Source organism: Psammomys obesus, unplaced genomic scaffold, assembly GCF_907164565.1.
Source record: "Psammomys obesus unplaced genomic scaffold, mPsaObe1.curated_primary_1811, whole genome shotgun sequence".
Taxonomy (NCBI): Eukaryota; Metazoa; Chordata; class Mammalia; order Rodentia; family Muridae; genus Psammomys; species Psammomys obesus.
The window spans coordinates 12,465,575-12,483,580 of NW_026591598.1; the positions used below are offsets into that span (position 1 = coordinate 12,465,575).

Below are 18,006 nucleotides of genomic sequence, written 5' to 3' on the forward strand. Positions count from 1 at the left end.
CCTGAACTGATCCAACCATCATCAAGTGCTAGGATAATATGTGTGTACTGGCATGCCTGGCTGGCCTGCCTTCTTTCCTCCCTCCCTCCCTTCTTTCCACCCTTCTTCCTGCCTTCCCTCCCTTCCTCCTTTTTTTGACAGGATCTCATGTAGCCCAAGCTGCTGTATACTCACTATGTAACTAAGGATGGCCTTGAACTCCTGATATTTTTGCCTTCCAATTTCGGGAGATTATAGTTGTGTGCTACCACAACTGGCTTAAAAAAAAAAAAAAAAAAAAAACATTTTGAAGCTAGTGCCTTGTACATGCTAGGCAAGTCTTCCGCCACTGAGCTACAGCCCCTGTCTTCTTCTTCTTCTTTTTTTTTTTTTTTTTTTTTAATGTGTATAGTTGTTTTGCTCACGTTTGTTTGTGTGTCACATGTATCTGTGGAGGCCAGAAGAGGGTCCCGGATCCTCTGTAACTGCAGTTACAAGCGGTTGTGAGCCACCCCGTGGGTGCTGGGAGTCAAGCCTGGGTCCTCCAGAAGAGCTGCCAGTGTTCTAAACTGCTGAGCCAGCCCCACAGCTACCCCTAACATCCCCTTTTTAACTTTTCAAAACATGTATATGACTACTTGAAAATTTTAAATTACTCTGATTTGTATTTGTGTTTAAAATTTATTATTATCATATATTGTACATGTGGACTCTTTTGTGGAAGGCAGAAAATAATTTCGTGAAGTACGTTCTCACCTTTCACCTATTTTGTGCATTCCGGGGATCAAACTCAGGTTGCTAGGCCAGTGAGGCAAGTGCCTTTACCTGATGAGCCATCTTGCCAGTCCTTTCATGGTTTTAAGAAATAGTTATGCTAAGCCTTGTGACACACGCCCTTAATCCCAGCACTCGGGAGACAGAGGCAGGCAGCTCTTGGTGAGTTCAAGGCTAGCCTGGACCACACAGTGAGACCTTGCTCAGTGGGTTACAGGATTGCTGTGCAAGCCTGACACCGACTTGAGTTGGATCCACAAAACCCGTCTAAAATCTGCCCATGGCCACACACACCTGTCATCCAGTTCAAGGGTGGATGAGACAGGAGGCTTCCTGGACCTCTCTGGCCAGCTAGTCTCACAGAAGTGAGGTGGTCCAGGTACAGTGAGAAGCCCTGTCTCTGATGATGATGATGATGATTAGAAAGAAGCAAGTGATAGAAAGACACCTGACAACATGGCCTTCACATGCAGACACACGTGTACACGCTTGTTAACACGCTGGAACATATACATACGCACATACCTTAGAGCAGTCGGATTCTGTCTGGGGTTGGGGTGGCTGACTCAGCTGGGTGGAAAGGCTCATCAGTTTGAAGACAGGCCTGCAGACACATACCAGAGGACTCTAGAGCCCTGGGGGACAAGGGCTGCATGATTGGGGAAAAATACTTGGGAGGGCCACCATGACACCTTCCTAGCCAGTCTTTCGAGGTGGGCCTGCTGGAGGGTGGGTGAAGCTGGGTCGTGGTTTTGATCTCGTCTCCCTCTGACCACCAGGACGCTGTACTCGGCCTTCTGCATGGAGCTGGCCTCCCATGGCTTTGTGGTGGCTGTTGTGGAGCACAGGTGAGATGTTGCTGATGCCTGCAGTCTGTTGGCCTGTGGGTAGCTAGGAATAGGCCAGTCCCCTGCCCGTGTGTTACATCTTTTTCTAGTTTAGTGCGCAGAGCCGGGGCATGAGACCCACACACACTAGCAAACACTATCCCTTAGCTACATCCCCAGCCCCAATGTATTATTTCTAATAACCATGCAAAACAGTTATATCCATTTAAAAGAACAGAACACCAAGGTTCAAAGATGTCCGGTAGCTGGCTGAAAATGACACAGCTGCCTCTGGGCCCAGACCCACACCTGTCCCCTGACAACCCACGTTTTCTCTGCTCTCCTTTGCGGCTGCCGATCTAACCTACCAGCCAAGCAGAGACGCCGTGTGTCATGGTTGGGAGGGAGGCATGGGGGCAGGGGGGAGGAGCTCACTATTGCCTTTCCTTCTCTGCTGGCATGTGCGGGTCAGAGACCAGTCAGCTGCGGCCACCTACTTCTACAAGCAGACCTCACAAGAGAGCCAGCCTGCTGAACCGCTGGAGGAGGAATGGATCCCCTTCCGGCAGATCAAGGAAGGAGAGAAGGAATTCCACGTTAGGAATCCCCAGGTAGGCTGTGCCCGTTGGCATAGTCACAGGACTGTGATCAGAATCTGAGGTAGATTTGTGGCCACTGGCGTGGTTGTGGTGCTGGTCCCATGGTTTTCATCTCTCCAGCAAAATACCAGAAGTAATTACCTTATAAGAGAGCACTGTTTTTAGCTCTCAGTTCTGGAAATAGCAAGCCAAGGTCAGGAGGACCTATTGCCCTGGGCCTCTAGGAAGCATCTCAGATGGTGGGGAGTTGGGTGGGTTGCTGGCATCCCACAATCCCTTTCCAGGGCAGGTCTTCAATGATGTAAAGACCCCCCACTAGATCCCACCTTCTAAAGGCTCCATCTTCCGTGAGGACCAGGTCATTAACGTGGACCTTCAGCCAACCACAAGCAAGACCTTTAACTAATGTTCTCTCTCAGAAGCCTCAGCATAGTGGGTCTGAGCTCACCACATCCATGGGAATAAATAAGGTTTGAATCACAGGACTCTTGCAGTTGTGGGTGAAGTCCAGCTGCGTAGGTGGCAAGGGAGCCGATGGTCTCATTCAGGCAGGGCAGGTTTCACTAACCTGGTGCAGCCTCACAGCCACCGGGGACTTAGAGGACCAGCCCATCCTCGTCTCCCATGACCACCACCTGCAGGCTGGCTTACCTGCTCCCACCAGCTGTGACTTTGCACATGTTTAGCTCATCGACAGAGCTCCCTGTCCTTCATTCCAGAGCCAAGCTCATATTGAAAATTCCTGGTCCGGGGAGAAAGGCAAAATGAAAATTCCCACCCAAATCCGTTGTCAGATTGTTAGGGGAAGGCTGGAGTTGGGGGCAGTCCTTAAAAGGAGAGACTAATGGGAGAAGAGCAGGCAAAGGCAACAGCCTGTGTTGTAAATGGGCAAGTCGAACCATCCAGGCTTGAGAACAGGAGCACTCGCCGTTCCTTGTGTTTGCAAAATGCTCTCATCTGGCCATCCCGAAGGCCCTGTGAGGAGGCAAGTGCAACCTGAGCTCCTGGGCCCGCTCACAATGCTGTCAAGTGAACCTGCGTGAGCTGCAGGGGCCACGGCATGTATGCTAAGCCACTGTGGGCAGGCCTGCTCGCCCACTGCCACCTGCATGGGCTCGTGGGGGCCTGAGGGTCACGCCGTGTGGCCCTGGGATGCTCCTGCAGACCGGCTATGTTGCAGGTGCACCAGCGGGTGAGAGAGTGTGTGCGGGCGCTGCGGATCCTACAGGACGCCTCTTCCGGGAAGACTGTCCTCAATGTCTTCCCTGGTGGATTGGACCTGATGACCCTGAAGGTATGGCAACGGTTAGGATGACCCAGAGCAATACATTCCCCACAGCCTTGCTGGCTCACACAGCTGGCAAGAGCACAGGCTGGCTTCAGGCCAGTGCAGTGAGATCCAGGGTCTCAGGCCTGTCGGCTCTGTGCTCTTAACCCCCTTCTCTGGGCTCAGTTTCCCTGTGCGCATGTGGCCTTTATTCTCACCAAACTCCAGGCAAGAAAGAGTGGCAAGAGACCCAGGCCTGGGCCTGAACAGCCCCAGAATCAAACAGCAAAGAGCCTCTTAGCTTCTAGGCTGCGGCCTCGAGTAGAGTGCATGGTCCGAATGGACCAGTCACTGTGCCTGAGGGAGAGGATATTTGGGGTGGCCTGTGTAGGTGTGTCACCTTCCCGGTCAGAGGAGCTGGAACACTAGGACTGAGGGCCCCAGTGTACTACACGGCTGGAGGAGAGTGCCTTCCCCAAATCACAGTATTGAGGAGCAGCCACCTGTCTCCTGCAGGCCAGTGGCCAAGAAAGCTTCTGAGAGGGTCCCAAGACTCCTCCCTGAGAGCATGACACTGTCCTGGCTCGGGACGTGGTGACGGAGAGGTGTGGCTTCTGTCTTCCAAAGCCCAGACTTTTCTACCCTGATCTTTCTTCACCCTCTAATATCAAAACAAAATGTGGTAGCTTTTTCTTGTTCATTCACACACATACATACACACAGAGTGAATGAGTCAGTACCTCTGCACATCGGATGAAGAGAAGCATGGAAATGGCTAAGAACCCACAAACAGAAAATGGGGGAGGCTGGAGAGATGGCTCGTGGTTAAGAGCACTGGCTGCTCTTCCAGAGGACTCAGGTTTGCCGGGCACGGTGGTCTGTGCCTGTAATCCCAGCACTCAGGGCGACAGATGCAGGTGGCTCTCTCTGTAAATTTGAGGCCAGCCTGGTCTACAAATCGAGTCCAGGACAGCCAAGGCTACACAGAGAAACCCTGTCTCAAAAAACCAAAACAAACAAAAAACAAAGAAAACCAGAGGACTGGGGTTTGATTTCCAGCACCCAGATGGTGGCTCATAACCATCTGAAACTCTAGTTCTAGGGAATCCATTGCCCTCTTCTGGCTCCCATGAGCACCAGGCACATTAGCATATAGACATTCACACAAGCAAAAATACCCATGCACATAAAATAAGGTTAAAATTAAAAAAAGAAAAGAAGATGGTGGAATCAGCTTTAATCTGGGACTCTTGTTCCCAAAGCCTCTTTATGTCTCAACACCCCTTTAAAGACACATGTGCCTGTGGGCGAGGTGGAACCTGGACTCTGGTGGGCGTTAGTGACTACTTGCTGAGTGGAGAAGTAGGTCCCCCCCCCCCCCCCCCCCCCCCCCCCCCCCCAGTGCTGGAGTCCAGACCGATCTGCCTGAGATCTGAGCCCGGCACTGAGGAGCAGCGGCCGCTGTCCAGGTAGACCCAGAGGAAATGGGCGATCAGCCACCTGAGCACCTCTTGTGAAACCTATGGATCCCAGCGGCCGCTACCCCCTGTGAGGGAGTTAGCCTCCTCCACAGCCAAGGAAGGCAGTGTGTTAGAGACATCAGCAGCACAAATGTGCAGTTTTTCCCTCCTTTTCTTTCTTATTTTTTGATCCAGCAGTTTTTAGTCCAGTGTTCCGTATGAGCTTCACTGTTCCTGAAAGCAGACAGTGGGGAGGAACTGATATGTTCCTCTAAGGGCCGCAGGGAATGCTAATTACTGGGCACAGAGACCTCTCTCAGGGGCTTTATTCAATAGAAATGTCTCTCTCCTGTGTACTGTCATCAGAGTGCAAGAGGCAGTCCAGGGATCCAGGCTCCTTTCAGAACTGAGATTCAATTTAGAGCTTGGCCCAAGCTAGAAAGCCACTCTACCCCTGAGCCACACCCCTGCCCGGGGCTCCATTCACCTTCAGGCTCTACCCTCCTCACTCTTGAACCCACGTGTGCTACAAACATTAGGCCAGCAGAAAGGCACAGGCAGGGAGTCCCTGAGAGCTTTTATAGATGTGCTTGGAAGTTAGACTTTTAAATAAATATAAACGTAACATATATACATACGTAAATTTAAATTATATATGAATGTCTATCTGCATTTGGGCATGTGTACATGAGTGCAGAAGCCAGAGGTGTGGGATTCCCTTGGAGCTGGAGTTACAGGGTTGTGAGCTCCCTGGCGTGGGTTCTGGAAGTCAGACCCCAGTCCTCTGCAAAAGCAGCAAGGGCTCTTAACCCCAGAACCATCTCTTCTCCAGCTTTGGAAGTTAGTCTTTCGCTCATGCTGTTAGCTAGGACTCAGTCTCATGGAACTGCAGAGAACTGGTCCAGCCGTGTGTCCGGAGATTTGGTTGCGCAGCCAGCTGTCTATTTCCGAGTGATGTCAAATGTAGCTGTGGGGAAGGACAAGGCAGCGCCACCTCTGTGCTATACTGCTGCGCACAAAGAGAAGCTGGCGGGAGGAGCTCTTTGGGAAGAGCGACAAACGTGCGCCTGTGTTTGCTTGTCTGTGCAGCCGCTATGAAAGGCCGCTGGTTAGGGGCAGGAAGCAGGCTGCGGTGGGAAGGAAACTGTGGGTGGGAGGCCTCTCTACAGAGCTGATTTGGAGGGGTACGGATACAGTCATGTGTGTTTAAAAAGCTGAAGAGCCCATCCGCCTCGAGTGTTCCTCCCGGCCCAGGGGCAGAACGGATGCACACCCTGGCCTAGAAGTTGAGGAGAGCAAGGCCTCTGCACAGAGCCTGGCACACAAAGCCTGGAGAGATTTTCCCAGCTCCCTAGGAGGCATCCGAGGTGGCTTTTTATAAAAATCATGCCCTGAAGGCTCAGGAACAACCAGAAATGCACACGGAGCAGTCAGGGCACACAAACTCTCCCCTGGGCTGTAGACAAAAATCAGGGCTGAGGAAGTAGACCCTGAGCTGCTTTCTGCACAGGTGGTTATTGCTCTAGGGCAAAATGGAGGGCAGTTCCCTGTGCTCCCCGCTGTGTTCACTGAGGCACCCCGAAGACCAGCTTGTGAGGCAGGAGCTGTAGGGCAGCGCTTCTCAACCTTCCTAGTAGTGCGGCCCCATGCTGTGGTGACCCTGAGATGAGGTTATTCCGTTACTACTGTAATTTTGCTACGGTTAAAATCTTTTTGGAGGCAGAGGGTTGCCGGGGGTCATGACCCCCAGGTTGAGAACCACTGCTGTGCATGGAGGGGCTGCTTCTCAGCAGATGAGCTGGTGGAAGTTGCCTCGGTACTCGCAGGAGTGTGAATGCCTGCCCTCCTCAGGTAGTAGCATTGGCAGGAGGATTACAAAGTCAAGAGCCAGAGTGGTGGCACACGCCTCTAATCTTAGCACTCAGAGGCAGAGAGAGAAGGATCTCTGAATTTGAGGCCAGCCTGGGCTACCGAATGAGTTCCAGGATGGCTGGGGATGCAGAGTGACTCTGTCTTAAAACAAAACAAAGAGAAAGAGCATATGTAAAGCATAGTCCTTTAAAGGTCGATCGCACCAGAGGTCAGATCTCCACGACGGAAGGTCTCTGCCATGCTGGGTATTAAACCCAGAGCCTTTTTGTGTTGAGTGTACTCTGCCACCGAGCTACACCCCAGAGGTTCCTTTTTTAAATTTATTTATTTTAAAATTTTATGTGCATTGGTGTGAAGGTGTCAGGTGCCCTGGAACTGGAGTTAGAGACAGTTGTGAATCATCATGTAGGTGCTGGGAATTGAACCCAGATTCTTTGAAAAAGCAGTGAGTGCTCTTAGCCATGGAGCCATCTCCCCACCTCCTGAAATTTTTTTTTTTTAATTGTGACAATGTCTCACTGTATAGGCCAAGCCAGGCTTGAACTTGCCATCAACCTGCCTGAGAATCAAGCTAGTAGGTACCGTGCTCCAGCCAGAGGCTCAGATGGTGCAGCTTTGGCTGGCATCATAGCTCACTTCATTCCCTTGCAGTTGCTTCTCTGTGAGTGTCTGGCTCGGCTAAGTTCTCTGCTTTCCTCAGGGCAGCATCGACATGAGCCGTGTGGCTGTGATGGGACACTCGTTTGGAGGAGCTACAGCTATTCTTGCTTTGGGCCAGGAGGTCCAGTTTCGGTGAGTGCCAGTGATGCTGTCGTGGTCAAGCTTCATGAGCCATTCCTTCAGCCGGGATGTGTTACACAGGGTTGTGTTCTGGGCCCTCTGAAGGGCTGGGGATTTAGTGGTGATCAGCAAAGAAAGGTCTGACTTTGAGATATTATGTTATGGGGAGGAAGTGGCTAGCAAAGGCCCTAACAAGCTTTAGCACTTAATGCAGTGAAGAGGGTAAGAGGCGTGGTACACGCACCCATACCTCTGCACTCTGGAGGCTGAGGCAGGAGGATCACAGAGTTCAAAGCAAGCCTAAGAAAGACCTTACTTTTATTTTTAATTTTATTTTTTTCCAAGACAGAGTTTCTCTGTGTAGCCCTGTCTACCCTGGAATGAACTCTGTAGACCATGCTGGCCTCGAACTCACAGAGATCCGCCTGCCTCTGCCTCTCGAGTGCTGGGATTGCAGGTGTGTGTCACCACTGTGGCACAAGACCCTATCTTAAAAAGTAAAATAGAACACAATTAAAGAATTTTTAAAATATATTTTATTTATTTATTTTATGTATACGGGTGCTCTGCTACATGTATGCCTGTACACACACCAGAAGAGGGCATCAGATGCCTTTATAGATGGTTGTGAGCCACCATGTGGGGGTTGGGAATTGAACTCAGGACCTCTGGAAGAGTAGCTAGTGCTCTTAACTGCTGAGCTATCTCTCCAGACCCCACTAAAGAATTTTAAGTAGAGGGCTGGAGAGATGGCTCAGAGGTTAAGAGCACTGGCTGCTCTTCCAAAGGTCCTGAGTTCAGTTCCCAGCAACCACATGGTGGCTCACAGCCATCTAAAATGAGATCTGGTGCCCTCTTTTGGCCTGGAGGTGTACATGTAGGCAGGACATTGTATACATAATAAATAAATAAATATTTAAAAAAAATAATTTTAAGCAGAGAAAAAATTAATCTTATATCTTTAAAAGCCTCCTGGCTACTGTGAGACATGGCAGACCACCCTGAAGGCTAGGTGGATGTGGGCTGAGTCAGAGCAAAGCCAAGAGAGGATGAATTTGCACAAGGGTGGGGGTGCAGGAGGGGGAGCATGGATGGAGTCAGATGCATTCAAGTCGTCAGACCACGGTGATATGTAAGAGCAAGAGGAGGGCAAACAGGGGCCTTATGGGTACAGTGCAAGGCTGGCTGTCCCCTGCTGAAAGGGAGAAGATGGAGTGGGTGTGCCTCCGAGTCACAGTGCCACAGTTTTGCCCTTGGCACCAAGGAAGTTGGCAGGGTTCTCTGTCACCCAGGCTCTGGGTTCATATAGCATCTTTCGCATCAGAGCTCAGAGCTGTGGTTCTGATACTTTTAAAGTCTCTCGGTCCTGCCCCCCGTCTCCCCACAATGTCCTGGATGTACAGCCTTTCTCACTGATCTCTGCATCCAGAGGGCTTCACCCACAGCAGTCACTCAGTGAGGATGAATGAACTGAGAGATGAAATGAAAGAGGTGACATTCTGCAGAACTGAGTGCATCACCTGAGGGTAGCTCCAGAGAAGGAAGTCCACCCCTTTTCTGAGGGAGGCTAAATTCTAGGAGGCTCCGTGGGGACAGGTGAAGGGGACGCCTGTGTAGGATCATGATAACAGAGTGAGGGTTCCAGCACCCAGTTCCTGGCTTTCTGAGTCGTCCTCCCATTGGCAAGAAGAGTCCCATTCTGACATCTGCTCCCTAATTCTTCTTGCCTGAGTTTCTTAGTGACGCTCAGTGTCTGCCTTATCCCAGGTGTGCTATAGCCCTGGATGCTTGGATGTTCCCTCTGGAACACGACTTCTACCCCAAGGCCCGGGGCCCTGTGTTCTTTATCAACGCTGAGAAATTCCAGACTGTGGAGAGCGTCAACTTGATGAAGAAGATATGTGCCCGGCATGAGCAGTCCAGGATTGTGACTGTCCTGTAAGTATGCCCCCCTGGGACTACCCCAGGGTCCTGTTCCCTTTTTAATCATTTTCTTCTAGGTTATCCAGAACTTTTTATATATTCACAGAACATCCGAGTATGGCCAGAATCCCCCACATTGCAATCCTGTAGTGATTTAGATGTCTGCGGTCTCTGCTAGGTTCCACCTACCGAGATTTATTCCACAGTTCAGGTGGCTGCATGATAGAATGAACTTAGTACTTTCTGGAAAATGGCTGTATCGGGTCTGGGTGGAGTCCAGACATCTCTAGCCTCCTACAGGAATCTTACTTTTTTTGAAGACTGTGGATGTAGTAGGAGTTGACAGTTTGAGGGGATTTGTAGAATTCCCATGGATATCCTGTTCACTGAGGTTATCCTAGACTAGGCCTTCTTCTAAAAGCCATCTATGCAAGCTGAGCCTGGTTCGCATGCTTGTAATCCCAGCACGTAGGAAGCTGAGGCACGGGGATGGAAAGCTCAACCGGGGCATCAACATGATATCCAAACCAAATAAACCTCTTCTCTGCTGGCCAAGTAAACTGCATTCTCCTCACCTGCTCATGGCACTGCGGTTGCCATTCTTCGGGAACAACAGGCTTTCACATCTTCAGGTGCTGGCCCTGTGGGAGGCATGCGGAACTCGGGCCAGCCGGAGACCTCCCTGACCTGCCACTGCCCTGCTCAAGCCAAGCAGCACACACGCACCAGTGTCGGGGAAAAGGCAACTGGCTGTGCGTTCTGCACCCTGGAAATGAGCTAGGCGGCTGAATTCCTTGCCATGCCAAGCCCCCAAGTGCCCGCTGCCTGCCGTAGCAGCTTCCGTGGCTTCCTCTCTTGCTCACCGTGGCCTGGCCCTCTTCTTTCATTTTGACTTCATGTGTTGGAGGGACAGGACGGTGGGGATGTTTTCCCAGGCCAGTCAGACTCGGTCATGTGGAATCTGTAGGGAAGAGACAGGGCACACAAAGGAGACTTAACAATAGGCAGTCTGTTCTATAAAAGTTTTTTAAGAGCTGCATGTGGTGGTGTATATCTTTAATTCAAGTACTTGGGAGGCAGAGTCACATCTCTGTGAGTTCGAGGCCAGCCTGGTCTACGTAGTGAATTCCAGGACAGCCAGAGCTACATAGTGAGACCCTGTCTCAACCCCATTTTTTTCGGATGTAATTATTTTAATATATATATTATATTTTCCTGCGTATGTGTGTCTGGTGCCCTATGGAGGCCAGAGGAGGGTGTTGGATTCTTAAACCTGGAGTCACAGACTGTTGTGAGCCACTGTGTGGGTGCTGGGAATAGAACATGGGTCTTCTGCAAGAACAAGGGCTTTGAAGCACTGAGCCATCTCTCCAGCCCCAGAATAGTATTTTTTAAACCCAGTTCTGAATACTCAAGCGTCTATCATTCTACACACCTTTTTCATGTGCCCTTACAAAACAGTTGTAGGCTGGCATGATGGTCCAGCAGGTAGAGGCACCTGCCAGGAAGCCTGAATGTGGAATTCTGTCCCTGGGACCTGCACGGTGGGAGGGGGACTGATTCCTGCCAGCTGTCCTCCGCCATCCAGATGTACCACACACACATGCACACACTCACACAAGTAAACGAGTAGATCTAATTTTTTTTAATCTTTTCTTTTCTTACACGTGAGACAGGTATTTTACTATTTGGATTTCCATGCCACATTCATTTGAGTTATGAATAATTTAGCTCAATAGGAATCCAGTGAGGATATCACGTGTGAATTAAATGTATTTAGAGGGCTGGGGGTCCTGGGTCAGTCTTCACTACCACCAGTGAATAAATGAATGGATGAATAGATGGGTGAATGAATGCTGCACTTACAGGCAAAGGATTTAATCCAAAACCCATTTTTCCATGCCCTCTCTGCTGTGATTATGTAACGAAAAGCAGGTGTTTCCTCTCCCTGCTGACGCCATGGCACAGTTCTGGCAGTGAGGTTAAATGTTTTATGGGCCTTCGGGTCACTGGAGAACAGCCGTGAAACGGTAGGAGCAGTAGGTGGCGGGACCCTCAGCTCTGCCTCTGTACTGTCCACCATGGTGATCTAGACATCAAGCCAGCTTTGCAGCCTGGCATACCTCAGTTCAAATCCTAGTGCTGTCCAGGGTCACTTGTTCCCTCCCCAGATTCTGTCACACAGGAAAATACTTCCCTGACAGGGTGGCTGGGAGAGTCGGGCATGACACACAGGCAGGTGCTTTGCACACAGTAGGTGCTTGATGCGTGAGCCTAACCTCCACCCCCTTTGGGCTGTTTTTCTTTCTCTTTAGGGGCATCGTTCATCGGAGTCAAAGTGACTTTGCTTTCCTGACAGGCGGCATGATCGCCAAGTTCTTCTCCAGTCACACGCGTGGGACGCTGAACCCTTACGAAGGTCAGGAGGTTATGGTGCGGGCCATGTTGGCCTTCCTGCAGAGGCACCTTGGTAAGGAGACACAGGGGCATTATGGAGCGCATGTGGGGTCCCCGGGTCCTGTCGTGACAGGCCCAGGACCCAGGGGATTTATGGCAAATGGAAGCCTGACTGAAGAAGCGATGCTTAGCAACACAGAAAAATCATCCCTGATGGATTGCCCCTCTAGGCCCTGACCTAGGAGGTGAGTGACCTCGGCCTGATCTTCTAACCTTTCTGAGCCGAGGCACCCTCACTGTGACTGCACAGTCACCTCTCTCTGCTCCACCACCTCTGCCCCCAAACTTGTCGGTGCTGTGTCCACTGTGGAGTCTTTATGCAAGTAACTGGGCAGATTGTGACCAGTATCATGAGTCACAGACCCCCTGAATCCCAAAGCCCCTCGAGGTCTCTGGTGTCGCCTCTACCCAGAGAAGCTGTCTTCTCTGATGGACCAGCAAGCCGGCTCCTCCACTGGGAATTTGATTGCTTGAGGTGATTTTCTAGGGGCTAGTGAGCTGACCCCACGGGAAATGGCTTGTGGCCCATGCCTGATGACCCGAGTACAGTCCCCAGAACCCACAGAATAGGAGGAGGGAACTGACCGCACAGTTGTCTTCCCGGCCCCCACACTCTGTGGCATGTGCTCACGCACATGCACACGAACACAAATATGGCAAAAAGGAGTTGATGGTCTCATTACTTTTTTTGGCCATGAAGACTAAAATTTTAATTTACCTCAAAAAAAAACAAAAAAAAAAAACAAGTGAAAATATGCTTATGAGGTATTCCTGGTCCCCGTGGGCAGCACAGTCAAGGGGGCAGAGGTCACTGCAGGATGGGTGGTTTCCTGTTTCCTTCCTGTTCCTCAGCTTCTTTCTTTCTGCGCTCTTTTATTCTACCCCTGAAGCGTCGGTTTGTTCAGTCTTTGCTTCCTCAGAACTTGGCCTAGCTTTTGCCGCCGGCGGCCGGTTCACTGTCCTTGCGGGCTCACACCTGCCTCTTCCGCTCCACTGTCACAGCTGTATTTGGGGAGTAAGCCGTGGGGGGGAACCTTATTACACCACTTACAATTCTCTCTTAACACCAGATTCCCAAGAGAGGTGCTTGTGTCAGCTCACCTTCGCCCACCAAAACACACTGTTGGTCACTGTCCAGCCCCAGCCTGGAGCTTTCTTGATCACGTGGCCTTTCAATGCAGTCAGCGTGGAGGGAGGGTACCATGACCCTCATGCAGCTGACCCCGCACCAGTCACTTTCATCAGGAGGCAGCCAGATGAAAGTGCTTCAAACTCTAAGCACACACACACACACACACACACACACACACACACACACACACACCACACACACGTACCCCCCCACCTCCTCCCCGCCATGCGCATACACAGTTGCTCTAGTTATCACAAGAGCTGACCAGAGATGCCTTAGATGCACATGGCAGCTCTTTTGTGGTCCCCCGTCATGTCCTCTGTTCATTAAGCTAATGTCCATGGGACCTGCAGCAGTTCCTTGTTCAAGTCCCCGTAGGTTCCAGTATCACCTTCCTTTGGGTGCACTCTATCAGGGCTTCCTTCGGTTTTTCAAGACAGTGTTGCTCTGTTGTCCTGGAACTCACTCTGTGGACCATGCTGGAACTCTGAGATCCTCCTGCCTCTGCCTCCTGAGTGCTGAGTGCTGGGATTAAAGGTGTGCACCCTCGCCCTGCTGTGTCAGGGCTTCTTCTAAAGAGAGTCCTGCTGGGAGAGGCGCTGCTCAGACATGTGCTGTGTTCCAGTCAGGGCTCTGGACAACCTGCTTCATTCGCATTTCCCACAACGTGTGCAACCCATTTGGTTGGGACTGTGCTCATGTTTAAAATATGCCTGTCCTACTAAGAACGCGTTGGTACTTTGAGCCAAATTTGCATGTCTGTTTATATCTGCTCATTTCACCGTGCAAATCATGAGCAAAGAGCTGCTCTGTAGAGGCCTGCCGGGGTTTACAGAGACGTGTGTCCTCTCCTGATAGGAAGGGGCAGACCCAACTCCCAAGACTTGAGTGCTTCCTGCTCCCTGGTCCTGAGCCCACACCTCCTGTTTCCCCTGGGCACACGTCACTATAGGAGTCGGAGGTTAAAGATGGTGGGGGCTGCCGGGGTGGTGACACTTCCTTAGTCCCAGCACCCGGGAGGCAGAAGCAGGTAGACCTTGGTGAATTTGAGGCGTCCAGTCTCGAGGCAGGGAGCCCGCAGTGCTACCTTTTAGAGACAGTCAAGGGGAGAGACAGCAGAGGAGGAGGTGGAAGGCAGGAGTCGTGGCCGGAGGAATCTCGCTGGTGATTCGGCCTCATGCTGCGGGCGCTGATGCCGTCAATACTTGCCGCTCTCGGCGCTCTAGATGCACTATCTGTCATGTCTAATTCTGAAGATGGCCCTTTCCGGTCGTTCTTTTATTTAGTACTTCATTTTCTCACATGAATACCTTGAAGCGTAGAGAAGCTCTGTAACCTGCAGTTTGTTGAAGGCTATCTGGTGTTATGCAATGGCAGCCTGCAGCCTGGCTCTCACGCTCCACAGCCCGTGTCCCGTCTTTGCTGTGCTGTGTTGTCATGTCTTTGATCACAGGCATACAGTGGCTGCTTAGGAGGACCCAGGGGACTAGAGGGAAGGGGAGAACAGCCTGGGAAGAGGATGCCCAGACAAGGCAGTTCTGGCTTTGGTCTTGTTTGATGAAGAGAGGCCACAGGGAGGGAAGGGACAGTAGTTTGGGGAAACTGTTCCCAAAAATCCAGAGCTCAGGACGGAGCCGTTGAAGGGAAAAGATGAAGTGGGCTGAAGTTGGAAACAGCGGTCTCTGGGTTTGCTGAAGGTCTTGGGATCTGCCTCCTCCGGCTGTGAGGAGCCTGCGGTAGGTTAGAGGCAGGAGAACGGCATGGTTGGACAGGCTTGTGGTCTAGCTGCGTGGAGAGGGTGGGTGGGATGGAGAGTTGAGAGCCAAGAGTGTGGGTAACATGGAGGCTCTCACGGTATCCCAGGTGAGCAGAGAGAAAACAAAGCCTGAGTGAGGGTGCCGCATCTTCCATCAGCTGGCTTTACAGTGAAAGGATGCTCTTAGGGGCTGGAGAGATGGCTCAGGGGTGAAGAACACTGGCTGCTCTTCCAGAAGGGGACCTAGGTTCAATTCTCAGCACCCACATGGCAGCTCACATCTGTCTGTAACTTCATTTCCAAGACATATGACACAGACTTACATGCAGGCAAAACACGAATGTATATGAAATTTAAAAATAAATAAATCATTAAAAAGCAAAAGAAAGGAAGCTTTTAGGTGACTCCGCAGTGCCTTGTCACATGGGGAACTAAAATGGGCCAGACGTGGCTCAACAGCGCCTCTCAGCTCCTACCTGACGCCTCCCAGTGCTAAGTGCCACCCTCCCAGTAAGATCCCTGCTTCCTTCTGCTAGCTACTCAAGACCGCTCTTCCACCTCTCCTCCCTCGCCTGCTGTCCTGAACATCGCACACCTCCCGTGCCTCCAGCACCTCTTCCCTCCGCCTGTCTCTCCTTGGAAGCCACAGCTCTTGCATGGCCTCTCCATGCCTATCCGGGTAGACCCAGCTGCCCTGACTCCTGGACCTCTCTCCCCAGCTGCCTGGGAGGCCGCTATCCCAGCTGCTCCTCTCTCTGGGACACCCCGCTAACCCCACAGGGGCTGTTCAAGCCTGACTCCGCAGAGGATTGCCTAACCCTCCTTCCTGTTTGTGCCCATGCAGACCTGAAGGAGGACTACGATCAGTGGAGCAGCTTCATCGACGGCATCGGACCCCGGCTCATCCAGGGGTCCCCACAATACCTGTCTCTAGGCACGGCTGGCCGTTTGTAGGTCGCTTGAGCAGAGTTTCCATTCAGGAACTGCCCCAGGGTACTTGTAACCTGTCGGCAGGATCCTTTTTTCACACACCGAGAAGATGTAATCAGACAGCTGATTGGGCAACTGGGCACTTGGACTCGCTGATCTTAAACACACCTCAGAACAGAATACACATCACTGGCTGATTGGGAAGTTGATTTTTTTTTTTTAAGTCAAGGGCTCATATCCCAGACTGGCTTTGAACTTACTTTAGAGTGAGGATGACCCTCCTTCTGAATGACAAAACACTGCCACTCTGCCTGGTTTCATTCAGCGCTGGGGATCTGACGTGAGTGGTTATGCCTGACTTAATGGCTGTGATGTACTTACGTGCAGAGGACCGGGTCCCAGTGACAGTCCGGGACCTGTTTGTTTTAAATAAGAGCAGTGTGTGCCTGATCAGCTGAGCTCTCTCTAGCCACGGACCGTTTCTGCTGTTCTGGCCACAGTTACCATGTGGAGTTCACAGCGAGAGGAGCCATTGGCGCTGGGCCTTGACAGTCCCACGCCCAGGGCACTTGGTGTCCGGGTGCTCATCTCAAGGAAACCACACTGGAGCCGGGGTAGCCACCTGGGCTGACTTCACAGTGTTTGCCCTGAAGGTTAGGCCGCCACTGTTGTGTCCGAGCCGCAGCCCCTGCTCTTGGCAAGCTGACTTTCTGACGCTGGGCCAAGAGAACAAGCTGTAGGGGGAGACTGGCTGAGCCCCAGGCCGAGCCCCGTGGAGCCCATGTGTGCAGACTGGGCAAGCCCACTCTCTCACCGTGCCTCGTGATGCCAAAGGCCTGAGGGAAACCTTAGGGCTTTCCATCCCTGCCTGGCACTCTCCACGTGCCGTCTCTCCCCAGGGAAACACTGGGTAACTGGTTTCCCACTTACTTTTCAGTCTTCTTGCTGTATGCAAAACAGCCATGGGCACCTCGTACTGTTATTCGTAGGAGCCCCGGGTGTGGCAAACAGTATTGTCCTCAGAACACAGCCACAGCCGAGTCACTCGGAAGCTCGGCGTCTTTGAGGTTTCACGGGTGTGTCTTGTCAGGAAGCATCCTGGGTAGGTTAAGCTTGGTGGTGGGATACTAATGCAGCCGAGGCACCATTTGCACAGGCCACCGAGGGCACTGGGTTGGCCAGCTCAACTCTGGGAATGTTCTAGGGAGCTCCAGATCTCTATCTGAGGTCAGCGTGGTCTTGCCTCTTAGCCCTCATGCCATGAGCCACCAGCTTGCTCCAAACCTGGGTGCTCCAGCCGTCTGTTGTGTTTTGTGTTTTTGAGGCCATCGTCCGCAGTTTAAGTCAAGAAACAGTCCTACTCTCACGTTTGCCTGATGGTGTGTTGTCCTACCTGGTCTATTTAGTCTGTGTTAGAGCAGGTCGGGGAACCATCTGGGAGTGAATTTTCTTTCTGTTTCCCTTTGTTCACTGATGTGCCCACATGGAAAACCCTTGCAAAGAAAGGAAGTCTCCCAGAGTTCCAAGCTCTACGGGAAGGCCCGTCTAGGACTGTATCTCTACCATACAAGACACATCACCCGAGTCCAAGGAGGGAACGCTGGAGGGGCAAGTCCAGAACAGAAATGCATCTCTGCACAGTAGGCCAAGGTCAGCAGAGAGAGACGTGCACGCATCAGGAGGTTCCTCAGAGTCATGGCTCTGCGGCCGCACAGCTGGGCCTTGAGTTCTGGCTCCACCGTGTAAATCAGAGCATGCTGTGTTATCTTTCCAACCTCCATCTCTGAATGTGTGTAGTGAGGGCCTTCCTTCCAAACAGTTGGGATAATGAGTGAGGGGATGTTCTTAGACTCGGTTATGGGTTATTAGATGTACGCTTCCTGTTTCCCACACGTGCGCTTTCTAATTATTCGTGTATTAAATGTCTCATGGTAAGAATGGCCCGTATGATCTTCATCCTTCAAGATTTGTTGACGTGATCGTCTGCCCACTTGAAGTCGACACTGTCACTGTTGACTGTACTATTAAAAAGCCTGTCTATTCTGAAGTCGCTGGCTGGTCTTCTTCCGTAGCCCGCAGAATCTCTTTCCCAGAGAGCACATACTGGTCTAGAATGGACATTCTAGCCCCCAAGTGGGTCCAGAGTCCAGTTCCCCAGTGCCCACAGGACTCTCCCAAAGAAGATGCCACCTTGGGCTGGTCCTGGGAGCCATAGCACCTGTGACCTCACTTCTGAGACCCAAAAATAAT

At 51.6% G+C, this 18,006-nt stretch overlaps 1 protein-coding gene across 1 annotated transcript in view; it reads left to right on the forward strand.

Annotated features, from left to right (window-relative positions):
* Pafah2 (platelet activating factor acetylhydrolase 2) overlaps positions 1-17,803 on the forward strand; it is a 31,298-nt gene extending 13,495 nt beyond the window's left edge. The window contains exons 5-11 of the mRNA XM_055610989.1: positions 1,533-1,601; positions 2,053-2,191; positions 3,360-3,473; positions 7,479-7,570; positions 9,326-9,496; positions 11,797-11,951; positions 15,671-17,803. Of these exons, the coding sequence (XP_055466964.1) occupies positions 1,533-1,601; positions 2,053-2,191; positions 3,360-3,473; positions 7,479-7,570; positions 9,326-9,496; positions 11,797-11,951; positions 15,671-15,780 (850 nt within the window). The 3' untranslated portion in view covers positions 15,781-17,803. The remainder of the gene's footprint in view (positions 1-1,532; positions 1,602-2,052; positions 2,192-3,359; positions 3,474-7,478; positions 7,571-9,325; positions 9,497-11,796; positions 11,952-15,670) is intronic.
* The last annotated feature ends 203 nt before the right edge of the window (positions 17,804-18,006 follow it).